Below are 18,237 nucleotides of genomic sequence, written 5' to 3'. Positions count from 1 at the left end.
TTTGTATAGTAACCAGAAAAAAATTATTATGTATGAAAAAAATGTAATATCTTTATTTACCTTTCTGTTGGAAATGAAATAAATATAAATTATAAATCTGTTATTGCTATGATACAGAACATCAAGGAACGCATCACTGATGAACAGGCTGCATCCTCCAAGGCAAGGCTGAGGGAATACATGGTGTCTCATGGAGGATTCAAGTCAACCTCAGACTTTGTGGAGACGAGACTCAAGGAACTCAGAGGCACCAAGACACCGGGAGATGAAGGCAGAAGGTAAGAATTTCAAAACTGTTTGCATTTGAAAATTTTATTTTCTGAAGTTTGATTTACTATATAAATTAAACTGACTTTTCAGTTATCACTTATCATCTGAGCTACAGTGTATACAGGATATTAAGTTGTGTACCCTGAAAATATTGTGATTTTTACACAATTCTAAGATTTGGATCCTGAGTTGAACTTTAGTTAGTGTTGGAAATCATCATGGATCAATTGTCGCAGGATTTAGTGTCTACTACCAGAAAAAACTTGCAATCGACATTGGTATTTTTTAATCTTGCCAGGCCTACCATCCATATCACGGCGACATCGAGTCTCCGCAGCCAACGAGAGCTCTTCGAACTCCAGATCACCCAGACCAACACCCAGCTAGACCAACTCAACAGCCAACTCGCCAAGTCGATGCAGGATCTTCAGGACGCTAGAGAAGGCATCAAGCGAGCGGAGGAGGAGCCTTCAGCAGCCGGCACAGCCCAGCACGGAGAAGGGGAGAAGTCGGCCGAGGTGCTTCGTATGCAGGCATCAGCACTGGATATGAAGATTACCAACCTGACGAAGAAGGTCGATCAGGTGGAGGCGGAGCTTGTGAAGAAACGCAAGGAGAGGGATGCAGCTTCGTAGATCATCTAAAACATCCATCTCTAAAGCCCACACGTTGTTTATTTATGTATGTATGTATGTATGTAAAAGCCCATGCTCAAAAGGCAAAATATATACGCACATGACTGAGCTTTGTTTTTATAATTCCTTCACATACATCTTTGATCAGTTGTGGAATGGCAAAATTGAACTTTTGTATGTTTCTCGATCAAAATTGCTTGGTGCCTTTTTGTTGTAAATATGAATAATTTGTGTGAATCTCCCGTCCTTTTTATAAATTATCACTCAATGTGAGAAACATGACGTCCAGAAAGTTTTCCTGTACTACAGATTTTATTGCGAACGAACAAAGATTTTAATGATTATTTTCATGAACGAAGAATATAATGATCACAGATTTGTACATATTTCTAATTTTATATCGTATTGTGTGTGTGTTTGTTGTGAAGTGCAGTTTCTAAATAGACTATTCTATTTATATCTATTTCAATCAGTGTGAAAATCAATTATGAAATGTATTTAGTCAAGTAAAATTTATACTTCAGAGCTTAAGGTGTTATTAAATATAATACGCAAAGCGTAGATGGGAATTGTGAGTAAGGAAAATAATGCTTCAAAAGATTAGATTTTCAGTTGTAGTCTGTAAAAGTGCATAAGTTTGGTCGAACACAAAGATTATGGCGCACTTCACATGATGGAATATCTACCTGTATATTTATATTTGAAGAATTCAATCTCTCAATTTTAGCAATAGATGAACAGATTTTTGTGTGTGTGTTTAGTAATTAGTGTTTATTTGCAAATATCTTGGAAATGTATGATCTTTTCAGTGTCAGAAGGATGCTTAAGTATGCAAGTTAATACTCTTATGGCAGACAATATGTAGATTTAACCTTATTTGGTTTGGTTAGATTTTGTATTTTATTAAATGCTATTCACCAAATGCCCTCATATTCCGTCCGAATAGTGTTTTCAGTTTTAGTTCAGAAAAAAAGGGAGAAAAATCATTTTTGATATGATTATAATGTCAAATCATGAGATCAAATAATTGAGAGAGATGTGTAACAAAATTAAATTCAAAATCATTGTTCAAATATTCATACAGAGTCTGAAATCTTGTGTTAAAAAAGAGTTGCTCAATAGAATCACAGAATCAAATCATATTATTGAATCATTGAGATAACAAAATTCTTTGTACAAAAGCATTGTGCAAATTTTCACCTGGAGTTTGTGATCTGTAAAATCAGTCTGGAATTGAATACATAGGGCAATACCTGACAAAATTGAATGTCATTACTTTAGTGTAACATAAATCATGCCAAATTGCAACCTGTTGTTGATATCAGTTGCTGATTTATTAATCTATAAAAACATTGTCTTTAAAATGGAAATCACCTTGAACTATGTTTTGATTACCAGTATTTGTTTGACCAAATATTATTGAATGAGGAGCACCTTGATTGTATAATTGATTTTAAAAAATTGAACTACATTTACAATGATCTATACAGTGTCTTTCAAATTTTAGTATTCTGTTAGTATTTTTTATAAATTTTGATATTAATCGCATGCCTATGTTCTCTTTATTTGAAAACAGAACGAAAAATCCACCGTAATTGCGTACACATATGTCTATCCTCCTTTGGCGATGAACAAAAGCGATTACAAATAGGAAAGGAAAATCATGGAATAAACTTGATCTTTGTAATCTGAAGTTTCATAATTTTGTATGATAGTTTTCACAAAAATTAATCTTTTTCTTGGAAGAACTTGTATCTTTAAATATTTTGTGTGCTGAACATTGCAGCAAATGTTGTTATATGTATAGTAGTATTGAACTTTTTAAATTCTTCCAATTTGTGTTTGATTTTGTACACTCTAATGCCTTGATCAAATTCAATAATATTACTTTCTTCTATGCATTCCAATGTTACTTGTAGAGTTATATGACAGAATAATTAATGCTTGTATATTTTGTGATTGATATTGACTACTCAGAAATGTATTATGTTTGAGAATTGAAGAAACAAATCTATACAGAATTTACCTATCAAGAATGCTTTCATGAATAGTTATGTGCTTATTTACATATTTTTGGAAAACTTGTATGATATGAGTGCCTTTTCCGTCCTATATTGTGTACCTTTTTTGTTTGTTTTCTTAGAAATACAATAAAAGCACCTGTAACATAGATTATTTGTCTTTATTGTTACTAAATTGTTTTATTTTACTAAATTGAAAGAGAGAATGAGATAGAAAAAACGAGTGTGAGATATAGCAAGAAAGAAACAGATATATATATATATATATATATATAGAAATGGTGTCACAGAGAAAGATAGGGAGACAGAGTGGGCAAAAAAAAGAGACAGTGAGAGAGAGAGAGAGAAATAGATGGACAAAGAAAGATGAAGAGGGGAGATGCATCGTTTTTAAATCATCACTTGTTCAATATTAAAATCAAACAAAGGAACATAACATAATTGGAATGTGCATGTCACACCAAAAATATTGCCCAGGTCATGCAAGCGTTAATTACATGCATGACAGCCCCCCCCCCCCCCCCTCCCCATCCCCCTCCACAAAAATGTGTAATATAATACGACATAAAATAAAAGTAAGTACATATATAAACTATTTTCGATGGTGTTCAAGCTTCAGAAATAAATAATGATCAGGATTCAGGGTAGTTCAGCTGTTGAGAGCCAGAAGGGCGACTTTACTCAAATTGATATTATAAATCACGCCCAATGGCGCCGCTCCCAGCTCCTCCAAGCACACGGTTTGTGATAATGCCATACAGTTCATTGTTTCCACCTTGTTTAAGTTCGTGTGTTCGGATGAAGCATGTGTCCCGATCCCAATTATTTTAGATTGGCATTTCAAGTCTCTAGCATGATTTTATTTTGTCGACTCCTCCCCTCCCATCTTTTTTTCTCTCTCTGTCTCTCTCCCTTTTGTTCTCACTCTCTCTCTCTCTCTCTCTCTCTCTCTCCTCCCACTAACCCTTCCTCTTCCTATCTCTCTGTTTCTTGCTTTCTCTGAGATTCTTCCTCTTTTACTCCCCTCTCTCGAGCATGGTTTCTTCCTCTTGTATTAGTATTTCTTTACCCCCTCATTCCTCACCTATTTCTCTCTTTTTTTGTTCCACATACATCCAAAATCATTTAAAGATTGAAAAACTAGATCATTTGAGAAATTTAAAAATATATTTAGTGACAAGTGTTTTCTCCTAAATATATTTTTCTGCTTTATTGTAATCCCGAGAAAAAAATGCTTTTGTTTTTTGAAATTTACGTGACCATCTTTCATTTGTGCCTGTTTTCTTTGCTAGGGGGTGGGGGGGGTGTAATTATCTACTGGTTTCCAACTGGTAAATCAACTGGTAATCATCAATTCGAGGCCCAACTTGGGTGACTTTTGCTCAATTAATAAAACGATGGTGGGGATTGACAAATGCTTGCAATTACCTCTATCGTGTTGGGCAAATTATACCCAAAAGTGTATACAGTACTGTAATAAGGAATGTTTATTTGAAAACTCTTCATGTAAGCCCAACCTAGCATTTAGGAGTAAAAATGAACAAGAAACAAATTCCATTGAGGGCGCTCATCCAAGCTCATGTGTAATGCGATGGAGCAAAGCGACTGAGCGTTCAAAAAATGTTCTACATTCACATCCTATTTCGCTGGGCGAGTGACATTTTTATTTTTCTGAAAACCAGCGGCCACGAGCAAAAGAACCATGCAGGTCAGTGTGAAAGAAAAAAGATCGCTGTTTGCAGAAGAAGATTACAATGTATATAGGGTGTTTTTATGTTTCGTTTAAGGACACATTCACTCTGAACACGCCCGAACAGATTCCCCCCCCCCCCCATAAAAAAGGAACAAAAACAGATAACATTTAAAATTTTAAAAATTCTAAGGCAATTTCTATAGCTCTTTCCATTTCCTTTTTAATATTCGAGCATTACAATGGCGGAGAAAGGGAATCCCAATATGACTTTCTATAGATAATAGAATGGGGTAATAAATTGCCTTTGACTTGATTTCTTGAAAGTCTTAGCGACGGTGTTTCTGGACAATGGGGGTATTTAGCTCTCTGTAAACGAATAGAGACCCTTTTTTATGGGGGAGGGGGAGCATTTAAGCCATAGTTCTTTAATTTTGTTGTTGTTGAGGCATTCTTGCTGGCTATTGGGAGCACACCATTATTGACTAAAAACCTAATGTATTTGATTTGAAGAAAACCGATCGAGCGTTATAAAGTTCGACATTCTTCTACTTCTGCGTTCTTCACGCAGTGTACAAATTCATTTACCTTCTTTCTGTAGTATGCAGGACTGAAATGATCATGTCACGTATGTGTCGGTATTCCTCTACTCTACAATAAAGGTTATCATATTTATAATTCATTAAAACGATAAATAAAAACTATGTAAATACCAACTTTCCACTCCACCATTTACTTTATTACTAAGCTTGCTTTTGTACATTTTTTGTTGCGCACGATATTAAATACAAATGATAGTTACAGTACTCTGCTTTATATCAGCAGTATCAGAAAGTAACTAAGCAATCAAACATTGAAACGAGCTACAGTATAGGATGTCCCTGAAAATAGAACCCCAAGCTTATACTCGTAAATTACTCAATTATCCTTGATTATTTTCATTAATGTATACATCACTGCATAGCTAATTTTCCTTTATATCATATGACAACAAGAATATGACTGAATTAAGATGATGATAGATGTTTTGAAAAGACAAATTATTTGGGAATATTAATTATCGAAACTCATCATGTAGAGACTGACATTCTCATCTTCCGTGTGAATGCTTGTAAGGCTAGCCTAAACACTTATCTTTCACACAGTTAATGAAATACATTTCATGTGATTATTAAGTTCGTCATATGTACATTTTTCTGCGTACCTTAGTTTGCACCTATATAAATTATTATCTCACATTTGCACTGATATACGTACATTCCTGTCATATTCCTTCATTAATTCGTGTAAGTTAATCATGTATATGGTTTAGAGGCACTTAACCTTGATCTCTGTATGAAGGTGAATTATATATTTATTTATTAACGTTGCGGCTATGTGCACATTAACCAAAAATAATTCAGGATTATTGAGTAATTTAACGATAAACTTCAATCTCCTCTTTTCAAGGACACCCTGAACAACAAAGATTATACTTTAACAAAATCGGTAACGAAAAAACTTAAAATAATCTAGATTAAATTACAATTTTCTGAGTAAAAAAATAAGAAGCACAAGAACCTGTATTTAAAGTATAATCATGGAACAACTGAGTAACTTCAAGAACTGCATGTATTTGCCATTACTTTGACAAAGGTTTAAAGCCAAAAATCAGTACATTTTGTTTATCCTACGATTTCTTTCTCATTATTTCTTCCTCACTTGTCTATTTTTCGTCAACCACCGCAGGAGTATATATATGTAGATATATACATATATTTTTCCACGAGATTTAACAAATATGTCGGTCAATTAAATTTGGTGTCGCCGAAGCTACTGGCCCGTCGTTGTGGTCTAATCATTGGCATTCTCTGCCAGTGACACGGTTCGATTCCCGGTAGAGACAGTTTTATCAACCTTTGCAAAGAAATTTGTAAAAAGGGACAGCAACGGGGAACTTTGCTTTTAGTTACATAACCATCATTGTCTAATTTCCTTTCGCATTATATTTATATATATCATGTCATGACTAAAAATGACTAGAATGAATTGAATACAAAAAACTATCGTACCACGATCGTCATCATGAGCGTGTGTGGTGTGTCTGTCTGTCTGTCTGTAACTCTTTGATTTATAATATTCGTTCAGTATAATTAATTTGAAAACATTATGTACTGTGTATTTGTTGAGAGATGTACAATTTTCTTTATATTTTCATATGTTATGTAAATCAATGAAGCTGTATGTTTGTTTGTTATATATTTTGTACTGAATGAATACAATCAAACAATGCTACAAAACAAAAAAATAATTGTACTTTTTGTTCAAAAATGGACAAAACTCTTTTCATCATGAATACTTCGACAAGGTACATATACATTGTACAGATATAATTCGTCATTGTATAATTTCGTTTAAAAAAGATGATATGATATTTAAACGATCACCTGATTGCCCGAATATGTGGTGACGGGTTAATATTGGTAATTGCAAAAAGCCTGGGGAAAAGGGGGATGGGGGTTCTGTATAGCCTTGTGGTTAAGGCAATGACGTTCTCAGCCAGTGACCCGATTCAATTCCAGACGGAGACAATTTGGTTCAACCTTTGCACAAAAAATATTGGAAAAGAGGACAGCAATTGGAACCTTGGATTTACCATTATTATCTAATTTCCATTCGCAATATACATATATATATATATATATATATGTTATTTCATGAGTAAAATTTATTAAAATGAAGAGAATAAGTAACCCATCGTAACATCACCATCATCATCATACTTCTTTCATCAATGAAAAGATCTGTTCTCTGAGTAATACACCGCAAAGTATTATTAATTAAAAAAATCATATAACCATGAATGCTCCGATAAGGTACATATAAATGTACATACATAATTTCGTCATTAAAATATATTAAAGATGATAACAAATAACAATCACTTGGTTGCCCGAATATGTGGTGACGGGTTATTGGTAAATGCGAAAAGATCGGGGAAGGGGGAAGGAGGGTTCTGTATGGCCTAGTAGTTTAGGCAGTGGCGTTGTCAGCCAGTTACCCGGTTCGATTCCAGACGGAGACAACATTTTGTTTAAACCTTTGCAACAACAACAAATCGGTAAAGAGGACAGCGATGGCGACATTGAATTACCTTTAGAATCTAATTTCTATTCGCAATATACATATTTATCTATTATTTCATGACTAAAAATGGATTGAAAAAAGCACCATCGTACCACCATCATCATCATCATCATACTTGTTAAACAATGAAGAGACCCCTCCTCTAATTAATACCCCACAAAGTATATTTATTATTGCTTGGAAGTTTATTGCTATCAGGGCTTCGGGGGTAGTTTTGCAAAAGGGGCTATTTTCCGCGGATGGTTATGTTTAAACTAGACCGTCACGACATTAGTGCTTGTTGCAACACGATCCGTGTCCTTCTCTTCTTCGATGGAACTTTGGAGCTTATTAGTTCATAGGTGGTGTGACCCCTTCCTCAACCTGGCTAACATCAAAGGTCGGATTGAACATACACATAGGATCGGGATTGTCGTCTTTGATAGGCATCAAGGAATTACCCGAGGCTCCTGACCGCAAATTGATAATCACGCCAGCTGAGGATTGGGCAGTCGAGTTCATCACACCGCTGGAAGTGCTTGCTTCTTTCTTTAGGAACTTGTCGAAACAAGTTAGCCCCCATTTCTTACGGATGACAGGGTTCCGGACGCAGTAGAGTAGAAAGATGAACAACCCTTGGAAGGAATTAAGGACGATGAAGATTGGCTGAGCCACCTAGTAAACACAAATGTTTCAGAAATAATAATTAGGTTATTGGCATTCTATCTCATGTTCTTCAGATACTTAACATCTAAAGAGGTATTGCTGGTGTATGTAATTATCATAACTGAGTACTCAAGATATTTTTTAGAAGAGATATAGACCACACTGGAGTTAATTGGCTTTACCTGACTGAATGACGGGATCAAAAGAAGATATCCGGTGACCCAGGTCAGACCGAGCAGGAGCAAGATGCAGATCGCGTTCTGGACGCGTTTGATAGTCTCTCGACGTTCTGCCTTAGCCTCTCTTTTCACCCGACCAGCGATGTTGGCTGACCGGAGCAATTGTCGAACCACCAGGATGAAGATGACAATGTTGATGAGGAGGATGATGGACATGGGAATCAGGAGACCACCGATTTGAGCCCAGAATTGTAGGAAGCATCTGTGGATAGTAAATATACAATTTGTAAAGAGACTGAATTAAATCAATCAATACTATCTTAGCGATAGTTATGCGAAATAGCTATCGTCCTTAGAACATTTTAACTGAAGAATTTTCATTGTAAATAATTTCCCTTTATTTATTTTGGCAATTCCAAGCTTTCTTGTCCCATGCTTTACCAACAACATCTGAGATTTTTAGTATGTGGTGATTGTATTCAGTTGGTGCACCTTTCTAGAGCTTGGAATACACCACATACCCATGAAAGTGATAATTAGATACCAATAATATGATTGCAGGGCCCTAAGGGAGAACAGTATGAATACTGATGAGGCTACCCTGGGTAAACAAGACATATTATTATTATTATTATTATTATTATTATTATTATTATTAATTACAGATCATGATTGCATACTTGCTAACTCATGAGATACCAAAATACCAAAGCTGTTAAACAAGATTAGAGTACAGAAACGTGATTTAGCTGAATCCGAAATTTGCAGATCGTTAAGTATACGTCATGCTATGCAATCTAATATTCAAGCTTAACTTCCAAGCATTACCACTTACAGATCATCTTGAGCATAAGAGTCTCTAGCAATAGCTCCGGTAAGAATCACGATAAGTGCAGGAATTCCTGAAATGACATACGTGTATACGGAAATACAATTTGATTAATCATTCATATTACGCCTATATTAGCTATTCCTTTCCCCGTTTCTTCAAGAGGCCTATTCATGTTATCGTTGTGCTGTCCAGCTCACAATTTGTTTCCCACGGTTATGGCGACACTATGATTACTTTTTTAAATGAATGAGATATCTTGATTATTATACTCTCTGGGATTTAGAGTCTTCTTTGTACAAATCACTTGCAATTGAATTGAATTGAATTTATTTTATTCTGCAAAATACAATATAATAATAATAAATGATGACAATAAAACAAATGTTAACTGATAACACAATACAAATAATTATTAATTAAGAAAGTTGCAGAAGAAGAAGGGCTATTATGATAATAAGCGATTGCTTGATAGCGTGATAGCCCGGGGAAAAGGGAAGGGGGGGGGGTATAATGATAACAAATTCAAACAAAAACTGATAATGGTGATGATGTTGATGATAATGAATGATGGTGAAAATGAAAATGAAAATATGCTGATGTAAACATGTCTGACACAGAAAACTTTTATAAGTATACGAGAGTTATAAAATATATTGATGAATGTTTATAGGAATCTGACAACGATATTGAATATTAATTCAGCACTGGGAAAAGATCAAACAATGTACTCTGATAGAAACGCATTCTTCGTAATGAATTTAGATGAATTTAAAGTTTTACATAGCATTCGAAGGGTCTTTTTTAGGAAGATAAATTTTTGTCTCATGAAGTATTCCAGTATTCCTAGGAATGCATGTAATTATATGTCGTATGTGTTCACTCCAGCTCATAATTTCATCAATAACGATACTTACAAATGTTGTACATTTCTTGCGTTCTAAGACTATATCATCAATTACAATATTATAAGGAAAAGCTGGGGTTTGTGCATTGACAGGTTTAAAGTGCATTAAGCTTGTTTGATTAAATTAAAGAGATTTATTACTTTTAAACCAGTTTGATACTTTTCGTAATTCTAAATTGAGTGTACAAATAAAAGCATCCAAATTCTCATGAGAAAGAAAAAAGGGTGGTGCCGTCAGAAAATAATATGTAAACTAAACGAGAGATGATGCATTGGTTATATCATTATACAATAAGAAAAGAAGGGGATATAATATTGATCCTTGTGGGACTCCACATTTAAGTGCAAGATATTCCGATAAAAACCCATTCTGAACCACATACTGTTGCGGGAATGAAAAATAATATTTAAACCACGAGAGAGCAACTCCTCGAATTCCATAAACTGGAAGCTTTTCAAGCAAAGTATTGTGATTTAGCGTATCAAATGGTTTTGACCAATCCGTAACAATCCTCATTGCATGTTTTTTATTGGCCCTTGCATTTAATATTTTATCATACATATGAACCAAAGCTAGGTCAGTGGCAATGCCAAGTACAGTTTAATACAAAAAAACAGTGAAGAAATTGCTCACAAATGGCAGAAATTACGAATTCATGTTCATTTTAAGAAGATGTCTGTTGCAGTATAGTCCGTCCTAATGTGATTTATTTCATAGTTAGCATGACGAAATGAATATAATATCCTGCCAGAATTCAGGAATTTGTTGTATTTATTACAAATCAGAAAAGATAAACATATCCTTTGTTATATGAATATAATCGCAGCGAAGCAGGCCGCCGCATCTTGCCAAACTAATCGTTTTATGGATACTTTCAATACCTACATTTATATGTTTAAATAATTCGGTCGAATGTTTCTGATCTAGAGACATTCTATCTGTAAGTAAAAACATACAGGCATTTCATGTTAATCGTATATAATAGTTAAGCACTATTCCTAGAACAAGGATTTAAAGAAAGAAATATCTCACCCCATGCAGCTAAGAAAGCCTTGATCATGAAATTCGGGATGTAGGTGTTAAAGATCTTCACAAAGAAGAGGTACATATTGTACCCTTCCACACCCATCCATGCAATGGAGGACAAAACGAAGAAGTGAACTAGGGCCGTCAGGAACGCACAGGGTCCAGCTTGGACCTCACGATAATCTCTGGTAGAATCCAGAGAGATCATGATGACAAATGTCGTGTAGAGACACAGCAAGGTCAGGCACAGACAGATCAAGATCTGGTTAGTCTGTTTCGTTCTCGAATCCCTATCAAGATTGCAACATTGAAATAAGGTTAAGAAAGCGTCAAAGCAATATTGTATCATACATGTACAGGTTTACCGAGAATAAAAACGTCAAACAACAAGAAAAAACAAAGTGAAATTGAGGGGGAAACGTTTGTAAAATGAAGAAGATTACGTGATTGTGCTTTACTTATAAACATGTATCTCTTTTATTTAATTACTGGGCACGAACCCTCATAATTGGCACATCATTGTATCGATGTATTGGGCGCTATATAAAAGCGGAATATTATTATTACTATTATTAACATTAATTTAGGTGTAACTATTCAGGACGATGTCAAATGGGAATCATATGTACGCCAAAGGTGTTCGAAATACAGACTACACACCATGGGGCAGGGGATTGATCTACGACTTTGATCGCATATCAATATATAATATTAATATGATATAAACAAATTACTATTGTAATCTATCTATGACCCTTGTCACACCACCCCTACATCACCAAGCAACTAATCTATGGCAGTTTCCCTTCTTCTCCTTCCACTTCTTCTTCTTCTTCTCCTCCTCCTCCCCCCCCCCCCCCCCCCCCCTCTTCCCCTTTCTATCATGAACTCTACTTTGCTGATAGTAGTTCTCAACATCCCTGCTGGTTCAAACAGAAGTGATACAGAACTGTGCTACAAGATTATATGTATTTCACATATTATTTGTTTAAGAGATACTTTTATACAAAAGGGGAGGGGGCATATGAATTTGCATGTTTATTTAATGAATTCCAAAAATGCATCTCTTTCATAGTTTATGTAACGATTCTTCGTTCAAAAGCTCAAATCGAAGATAAAACGACCAGAGAATAATTACACATTCTGTCTCCTTTGTATTACATTAATGACTGCATTTTGTTTTCAATAGGCTCACTTGTTCCACAGGTAGGTTGTCAATGTGACAAGAAGACTGAATATAGAAATACAGCATCCAATGTAAGTCAGGATTTTTAATTCCTTGGCCAATGGATCCTCCTGTCTATGGATATCCTGTAACATGAAAGAAAATTGAGCCCAAACTGAAACGCCTTCTTCGATTGCTCAAATAACACTGATTATTTGACCATCAGCTCTCATAAAGTCTATGTGTCGTTAATTAAAAACTGAGAAATTGTGGGTTTAATATACATGCAATAGAAAGTGGTGGAACCTCATATTAAACAATTGAAAAAAAAAGAAAACAATATCAATTTACTACCTATTAAACAAGACACTACACCTTCAAACTTTATTTTATCTCAAGAGTGAGAATATTATTCGTACACAATTGAAGACCAGTTCTATACTTCGTCGTTCTTCGGAAGTAAAAGGGGAAGTGGTCGAACAATGACCGGTCGTCCACAAATACCTGATAGAATGTTGTCACCTATCTGGAAAGAAACTAGCTAGTAGCATAATATCCGTTCGTATTACAGCAGGCGTAAGATATATTATATAGTACATAGACCGTACTATTTAATCCGAAGGGCCAACTATACCCCTGGGTCATCAAGATGATTACCACACTGGTAACCTACTGCGTTTAGTTAGTCAGGTTGTAGTTGTCCGGGCAATAGTTGGCTGGTGATGGATATAATAATGCCTAACTGCTTTCACTGACCATTATAACAGCAAAGTTGGTAAGATGATCACACGCACAGCGCACGCCCTCCTCATCATAGCGCTCATCAGATGATGTGATTCCAGAAACAAGAACACACCCATCTTGGGACCAATCTTCCTCCTCCTCATCCCAGAATGAACACATCGGATTCACGTATCCAGACTGCACAATAACAACACAAAAACAGCAAGAAATGCATGGAACCATAATGTTTCAATAAAGCATGAAAGAAGAATGAATGATAATTTTGATTGGTTAAGTTTAAAAGCCCATTTATCTTGAGGGGAATCAAATACACGAGTTAAAAAAAGAAAAAACAATAGATTTAAAAACATATGTTTAAATTTTCCCCTATATAATATGTACGTCTACAAATTTAATTATCTATAAATACTGCTAAAGGCAGATTACAAATACGTATAATATATGAAAAAACGCTATTCTGCCATTTTATTGGTGTAGGTCTTACCATTATTGTAGTGAAGGTAAACTTGATGAATTCGGTCAAGGCTGCTACTTTCCCTTGACCAATACTGAGAGAAATCACGGGCGAGTTAGCCGATCGATTGAAGCCTTTATTATCTGCACTGATTGTGCGCAGTGATTTAGAAATGAACAGAACCGGAGTTGAAAATACATTGAAGTTGACCCGGACGTATATACCACTGCCAATCGACGGCGATCCTGAGAGTGGGGCCGTGGACGAAATGACGGATGAAACTGAAGGTGGAATGTTGACCTGAGCGATGATGTCTGGTCTGGTAGCAATGACGTCATCTTGGGTTGGAGCACTGATGGTAAGATTGGACTTTGTCAGGTCTGAAAAACTGGATCCAGCTAGCATAATCACAAGACCGCTCATTAAGTCGTCAGCAAGTACACTCTGAACCTGTTATGTGATTATTATTATTACAATTATTATTATCATTATTATTATCATTATGAGGCGATTGGCAGCATACACAGACCTCCAAGTAAGAGGCATCCCCTAATAAAATTCAAAATGTGATGTATCCCTCACACATAAATGCACAAATAATGATGTTGTTTGGTAGATCTTTTGTGAAACTATAACGAAAAATGGTGGGAGTGTCGCGCCTTGTTGGACACCAGATTGAATGAAACCACAATGCATGAATGGCAGTGTCAGGTTTTTCTAATTCTTTTATTTTGAAAATCCATGCGAACAATTCGTTCCTATTGTCACGAGTTGGCGGTAGTGAGGAAAATCCGCAAGCAAATTGTATGCGATTGCCATTCACTACCGTCACTTCGTGTAAATAGGGACGAATTATATACAACATGGACATGAAATTCTATATTTTAGTATACTGGTGGAAATCAAATTACTTTTTCACAGCCTATGATATAGATGTAAAATCACCTGAACAGCTACATTTGGCTGCTGAATGTTGAGCATCCCACCATCGGCAACCTCTACACGACTGATTTGTTCCTCAAAAGCCAGGACTAATTTACTTATTGCCCCACCTTCTTCCTCTGCAGCTTCAAGTTCCTCAGTTTCTACCTGAGCTATATTGCTCACAATACTCGTTATAGACTTTGTTACCTGTCAATTCAAACACAAAAGATGAAAATGATTTAATCTATAGTAGGAGAAAGGTGTCAAACGTTGGAAATCAATCTCAATGACGATTGGGTATTAAATAACATGCATGGCAGCCTTGGCACTGGTGTTATTTTAAAGCTGTTGCATAACTTCTGAAAGAACCAACTGCCAAGGGGTCAAACGAATATGAAAGGACAGTGACAGACCTAAATATGTCATAGAACCAGTGGAATATTAAACACAATTTCTAAACAGAGCCTGATACGGGGTTAGGCTCTAGTAAATTCTTCATTCAAAGTAGTTTAGCTCCAAGGCGTCCAATATTGTTAAAACCGGTTATGGGATATACCCCTTTCATATCTATGACAATTGTATTTATGTATCGGAGGGAAGACTTATTTTTTTCTCCATGAGATAATTATTATTGGAGCATAATAAAACTAATGAACCATCGCAACCTCATGTTCAATAAGATTTGTCTGGCATCGCGCAGAATACCTCTTCACTTGTAAGATTTTGCTGCACAATGTTTAAAATTATCTCTGCCACAAAGGTGATGTCATCTGATGTGATATCTTCAATGTTGGATGTAACAGATGATACTTGCTGGCTCACTTCAACTGCGTTTTCTTCACTTACGATTACCTAAAATTTGAGGGAAAATATCCTTATAGCATGTACACGTTGAGTAATACGACTTTCCCTCCTTAAAGGTGGTGTACGTGTCCCTTTTGCAGGCTGATAATATAAACTTGTGTGAATCCTATGGTAAACAAGAGATAATACCAACTAACAGCTCCCCTGAAAAGATTACAACTGGTAATTGCTTTTATGTGGAATAAATATATATCGACCGTTAAAATTATAAGTAGAAAATAGTCTGATTTTCAGACCCTTGTACCGTATGGTCGTACGTTTTGTACCGCGCAAAGACTCAACAACTTAATTTCGGCCATTACAAGAAGAGGGTTATTGATGTGTGCCCATGCTCATGTACCCTTTACAGCTCATTTTATGTATGTTATTACCAAAGAAAAAAAGAATTCAGTCAGTCACTCTTGGTAAAGTCTAGAAAGTAAACAGGTTTTGTTGCATGATTTGAATGCTAGGACACTGCTAACACTGCTGACGTTTAAATTTTACAGATAGGATATACGCGACATATTCCTAAGTTCTAGAGAATTTGATGTTGGCTGCAAAAGGGATACACTACCTTTAAGGTAACATAAAATTAGCGAACACGCTTCCCTCACAACATTACGATGACACATGAGATCCTTTTTCCATTTACTATATTTATTTTAAAAATTAAGGACAAATATGTTCAATAATATCAAATTTCACAACTCATGAACCAGAAGATATAACATATTTTAATTCTAATCGCCTACGGTTGTCAACTGATTTTAATTAGACCAACATCTAATAATTGCAATAATTTAGTAAAGTTCTACTATTTCAAAATATTTTATGGTTTTAACTGCCATATCAAGAGTTAACGAATGAAGATAAGAACGCCTGTTGCAAGTGCTCCTATTTTAGTATTATCAATGAATATGACAGAGAATATGTTGCCGCCTTGAATAAAAATCGTTCAATGCATTTATGAATGAAATGACATTAAAACAATCAGTATAATTGATTGACCATGTGATATTCGTTACCAGCTGCTAGGTATGATTTATGTAAATTAAGGATACACTCTTTAAAAAACGTGAGTAAAAAAGGAACATGATCAAATCGGGTGAAATCTACGGAATGATAGGTAATTTTATACTTATCTTCTTTTAAAAAAAAATCTATCAAACTTGTTCAGGTTTTGATGATCAGTGGTATCTACAGTATACTAAACTCAATTGCATTACATATAAAGGCTATTAAAAAGCCTCTTTTCAATGATCAAATTTGAAAAGAAAATTCCAAAACCTGTGCAATTTCGGTGAGAATATCTGTGACATTTCTAAATGGTCCGCAATTATCCACATGTTGCCACTGGCTCTGGGTAATACCATCGCCAACACACAGAGCCCGTCCAATGGGTTCATTGGCTGTTCGGTATTAAAAAAAATACACATGGCATTGTTATACATATCAAAAGAACACTGGCAAACAATTGTTACCACATACGGAGACACCAATAAAGTACCGTCTATGACTGCAATTTTCTCAAGCAATTCGTGTCTCTGGAACTATTCCATACATTCAACAGTATGCGCGGATCTAGAATATTAATTTAGGTCCGAGTGCTTGGTGCATTTTTTTTCTACGTGTGCCTCGCTTAAATTCATTTTTAATCATGAAAACAGTTTGGGAGGGGATTCAATAATGAAGTGAAAACAAAGTACATCGGTTGAATATCATGATATCAAGGCTATTCTGGAAAAGATGTTGGAAGTAAATGAGTCGTTCTTGGTCGTGCACTCGCCATATATCCCCCCCCCCCACTCCGGGAACGGAGGGATACCATGCGTGTTCCCAAAATCTCTGGCTCGTAACAAAAGAAAAAGGTCTACCCGTATTGATCTTAATACACACCGGACTTTTGCTGAAAAAAGGGGGGGTGCTGGGAACACGCATATGCTTACCCTAAATAACACTGAGTGTTAACATTGGCTTATTAACACGTTACCAAAAAAAAAACGTGGCGGGGGTTTTTTGAGGCGAAATACCGCGCCATATCTGAAAAAGCCTATATAGAGAAATTATCATATTGATCGTGATATTCAACTTTAATTTAATCCCCCGTCTAATTCCTCAAATTACAAATGAATGAAAGACCATTAAAACGAACCTTCAGAAGTGTTGAATGGACACATTCCTGTTGAATTTGCCCATGTTCCGTTTTCACCCACCGGAAATTCGACTTTTTCAAACCGAGGAGATATCCATGAGATGTTCTGGCAAATAGCTTCACAAAAAAAAGAGTGAATAAAAAGTATTGAGAAGAAAAAAATCCCTAACAAATTTCAATTCCATGTTTATTTATCTACTTTAAAGTGATTTGCTGCAAATTGTACAGAACCTGGTATTTTTCTTCTTCTGACAATGCTAGGGAAGCTTTAACGTGAAGAAAGGCGACTTGTTTAACTCGCCAATGCCCCATGATAAGGACGGGAAGGTGAGAAGGCGAACTCGTCAAGGCGCCATATCTTTAAATAGAGAAAGCGAGAAGGCGTGTATTAACAAGATGCTAAGGCGCCTTCTTGTCTTCTCGGGCTTAACAAAGCGCCTTGGTGAGTTTTATCTAGTCGCCTTCTAGCATTCTCGTCTTAAACATTGGGCCTTGGTGACTTTAACAACTCGTTTCCTCGCCTTCTAGGCCCTAAAAACGCGCCTCGGCGAGTTAAAAAAAGTCGCCTTCTCTCTACCCGTTAAAGCTTCCGTACAATGCAGAGAATTTGTATCACTATAAAC

General features: G+C 35.7%; 2 protein-coding genes across 2 annotated transcripts in view; one reads left to right on the top strand and one right to left on the bottom strand.

The window, feature by feature from the left end:
* Positions 1 to 1,955, top strand: part of LOC585963 — a 140,194-nt gene extending 138,239 nt beyond the window's left edge. Inside the window, 2 exon segments of the mRNA XM_030978245.1 lie at positions 118 to 278; positions 569 to 1,955. Coding sequence (XP_030834105.1) covers positions 118 to 278; positions 569 to 905 — 498 coding nt within the window. The 3' untranslated portion in view covers positions 906 to 1,955.
* Positions 1,956 to 7,306: 5,351 nt separating this feature from the next.
* Positions 7,307 to 15,396, bottom strand: LOC105445795 (adhesion G-protein coupled receptor G2-like). The gene is made up of 9 exons (XM_030978242.1): positions 15,322 to 15,396; positions 14,638 to 14,823; positions 13,723 to 14,142; positions 13,251 to 13,415; positions 12,525 to 12,640; positions 11,336 to 11,619; positions 9,402 to 9,468; positions 8,570 to 8,828; positions 7,307 to 8,396 (listed from the first exon to the last, which is right to left on the bottom strand). The coding sequence occupies exons 2-9, from the start codon at positions 14,671 to 14,673 to the stop codon at positions 8,073 to 8,075; spliced, it is 1,671 nt and encodes a 556-aa protein (XP_030834102.1). The 5' UTR covers positions 14,674 to 14,823; positions 15,322 to 15,396; the 3' UTR covers positions 7,307 to 8,072.
* Between the last annotated feature and the right edge of the window lie 2,841 nt (positions 15,397 to 18,237).

The sequence above is a fragment of the Strongylocentrotus purpuratus genome, unplaced genomic scaffold, assembly GCF_000002235.5.
Source record: "Strongylocentrotus purpuratus isolate Spur 01 unplaced genomic scaffold, Spur_5.0 spur5_scaffold_1, whole genome shotgun sequence".
NCBI lineage: Eukaryota > Metazoa > Echinodermata > Echinoidea > Camarodonta > Strongylocentrotidae > Strongylocentrotus > Strongylocentrotus purpuratus.
This window is presented reverse-complemented; position numbering and strand designations above follow the sequence as displayed.

Coding starts and splice junctions, on each gene's coding strand:
- LOC105445795 (XM_030978242.1), bottom strand. CDS start 14,673: ATGCTCAACATTCAGCAGCCAAATGTAGCTGTTCAG. Junction 14,143..14,637: donor AGCCAAATGTAGCTGTTCAG/GTGATTTTACAT, acceptor ATCACATAACAG/GTTCAGAGTGTACTTGCTGA. Junction 13,416..13,722: donor TTACCTTCACTACAATAATG/GTAAGACCTACA, acceptor GTTATTGTGCAG/TCTGGATACGTGAATCCGAT.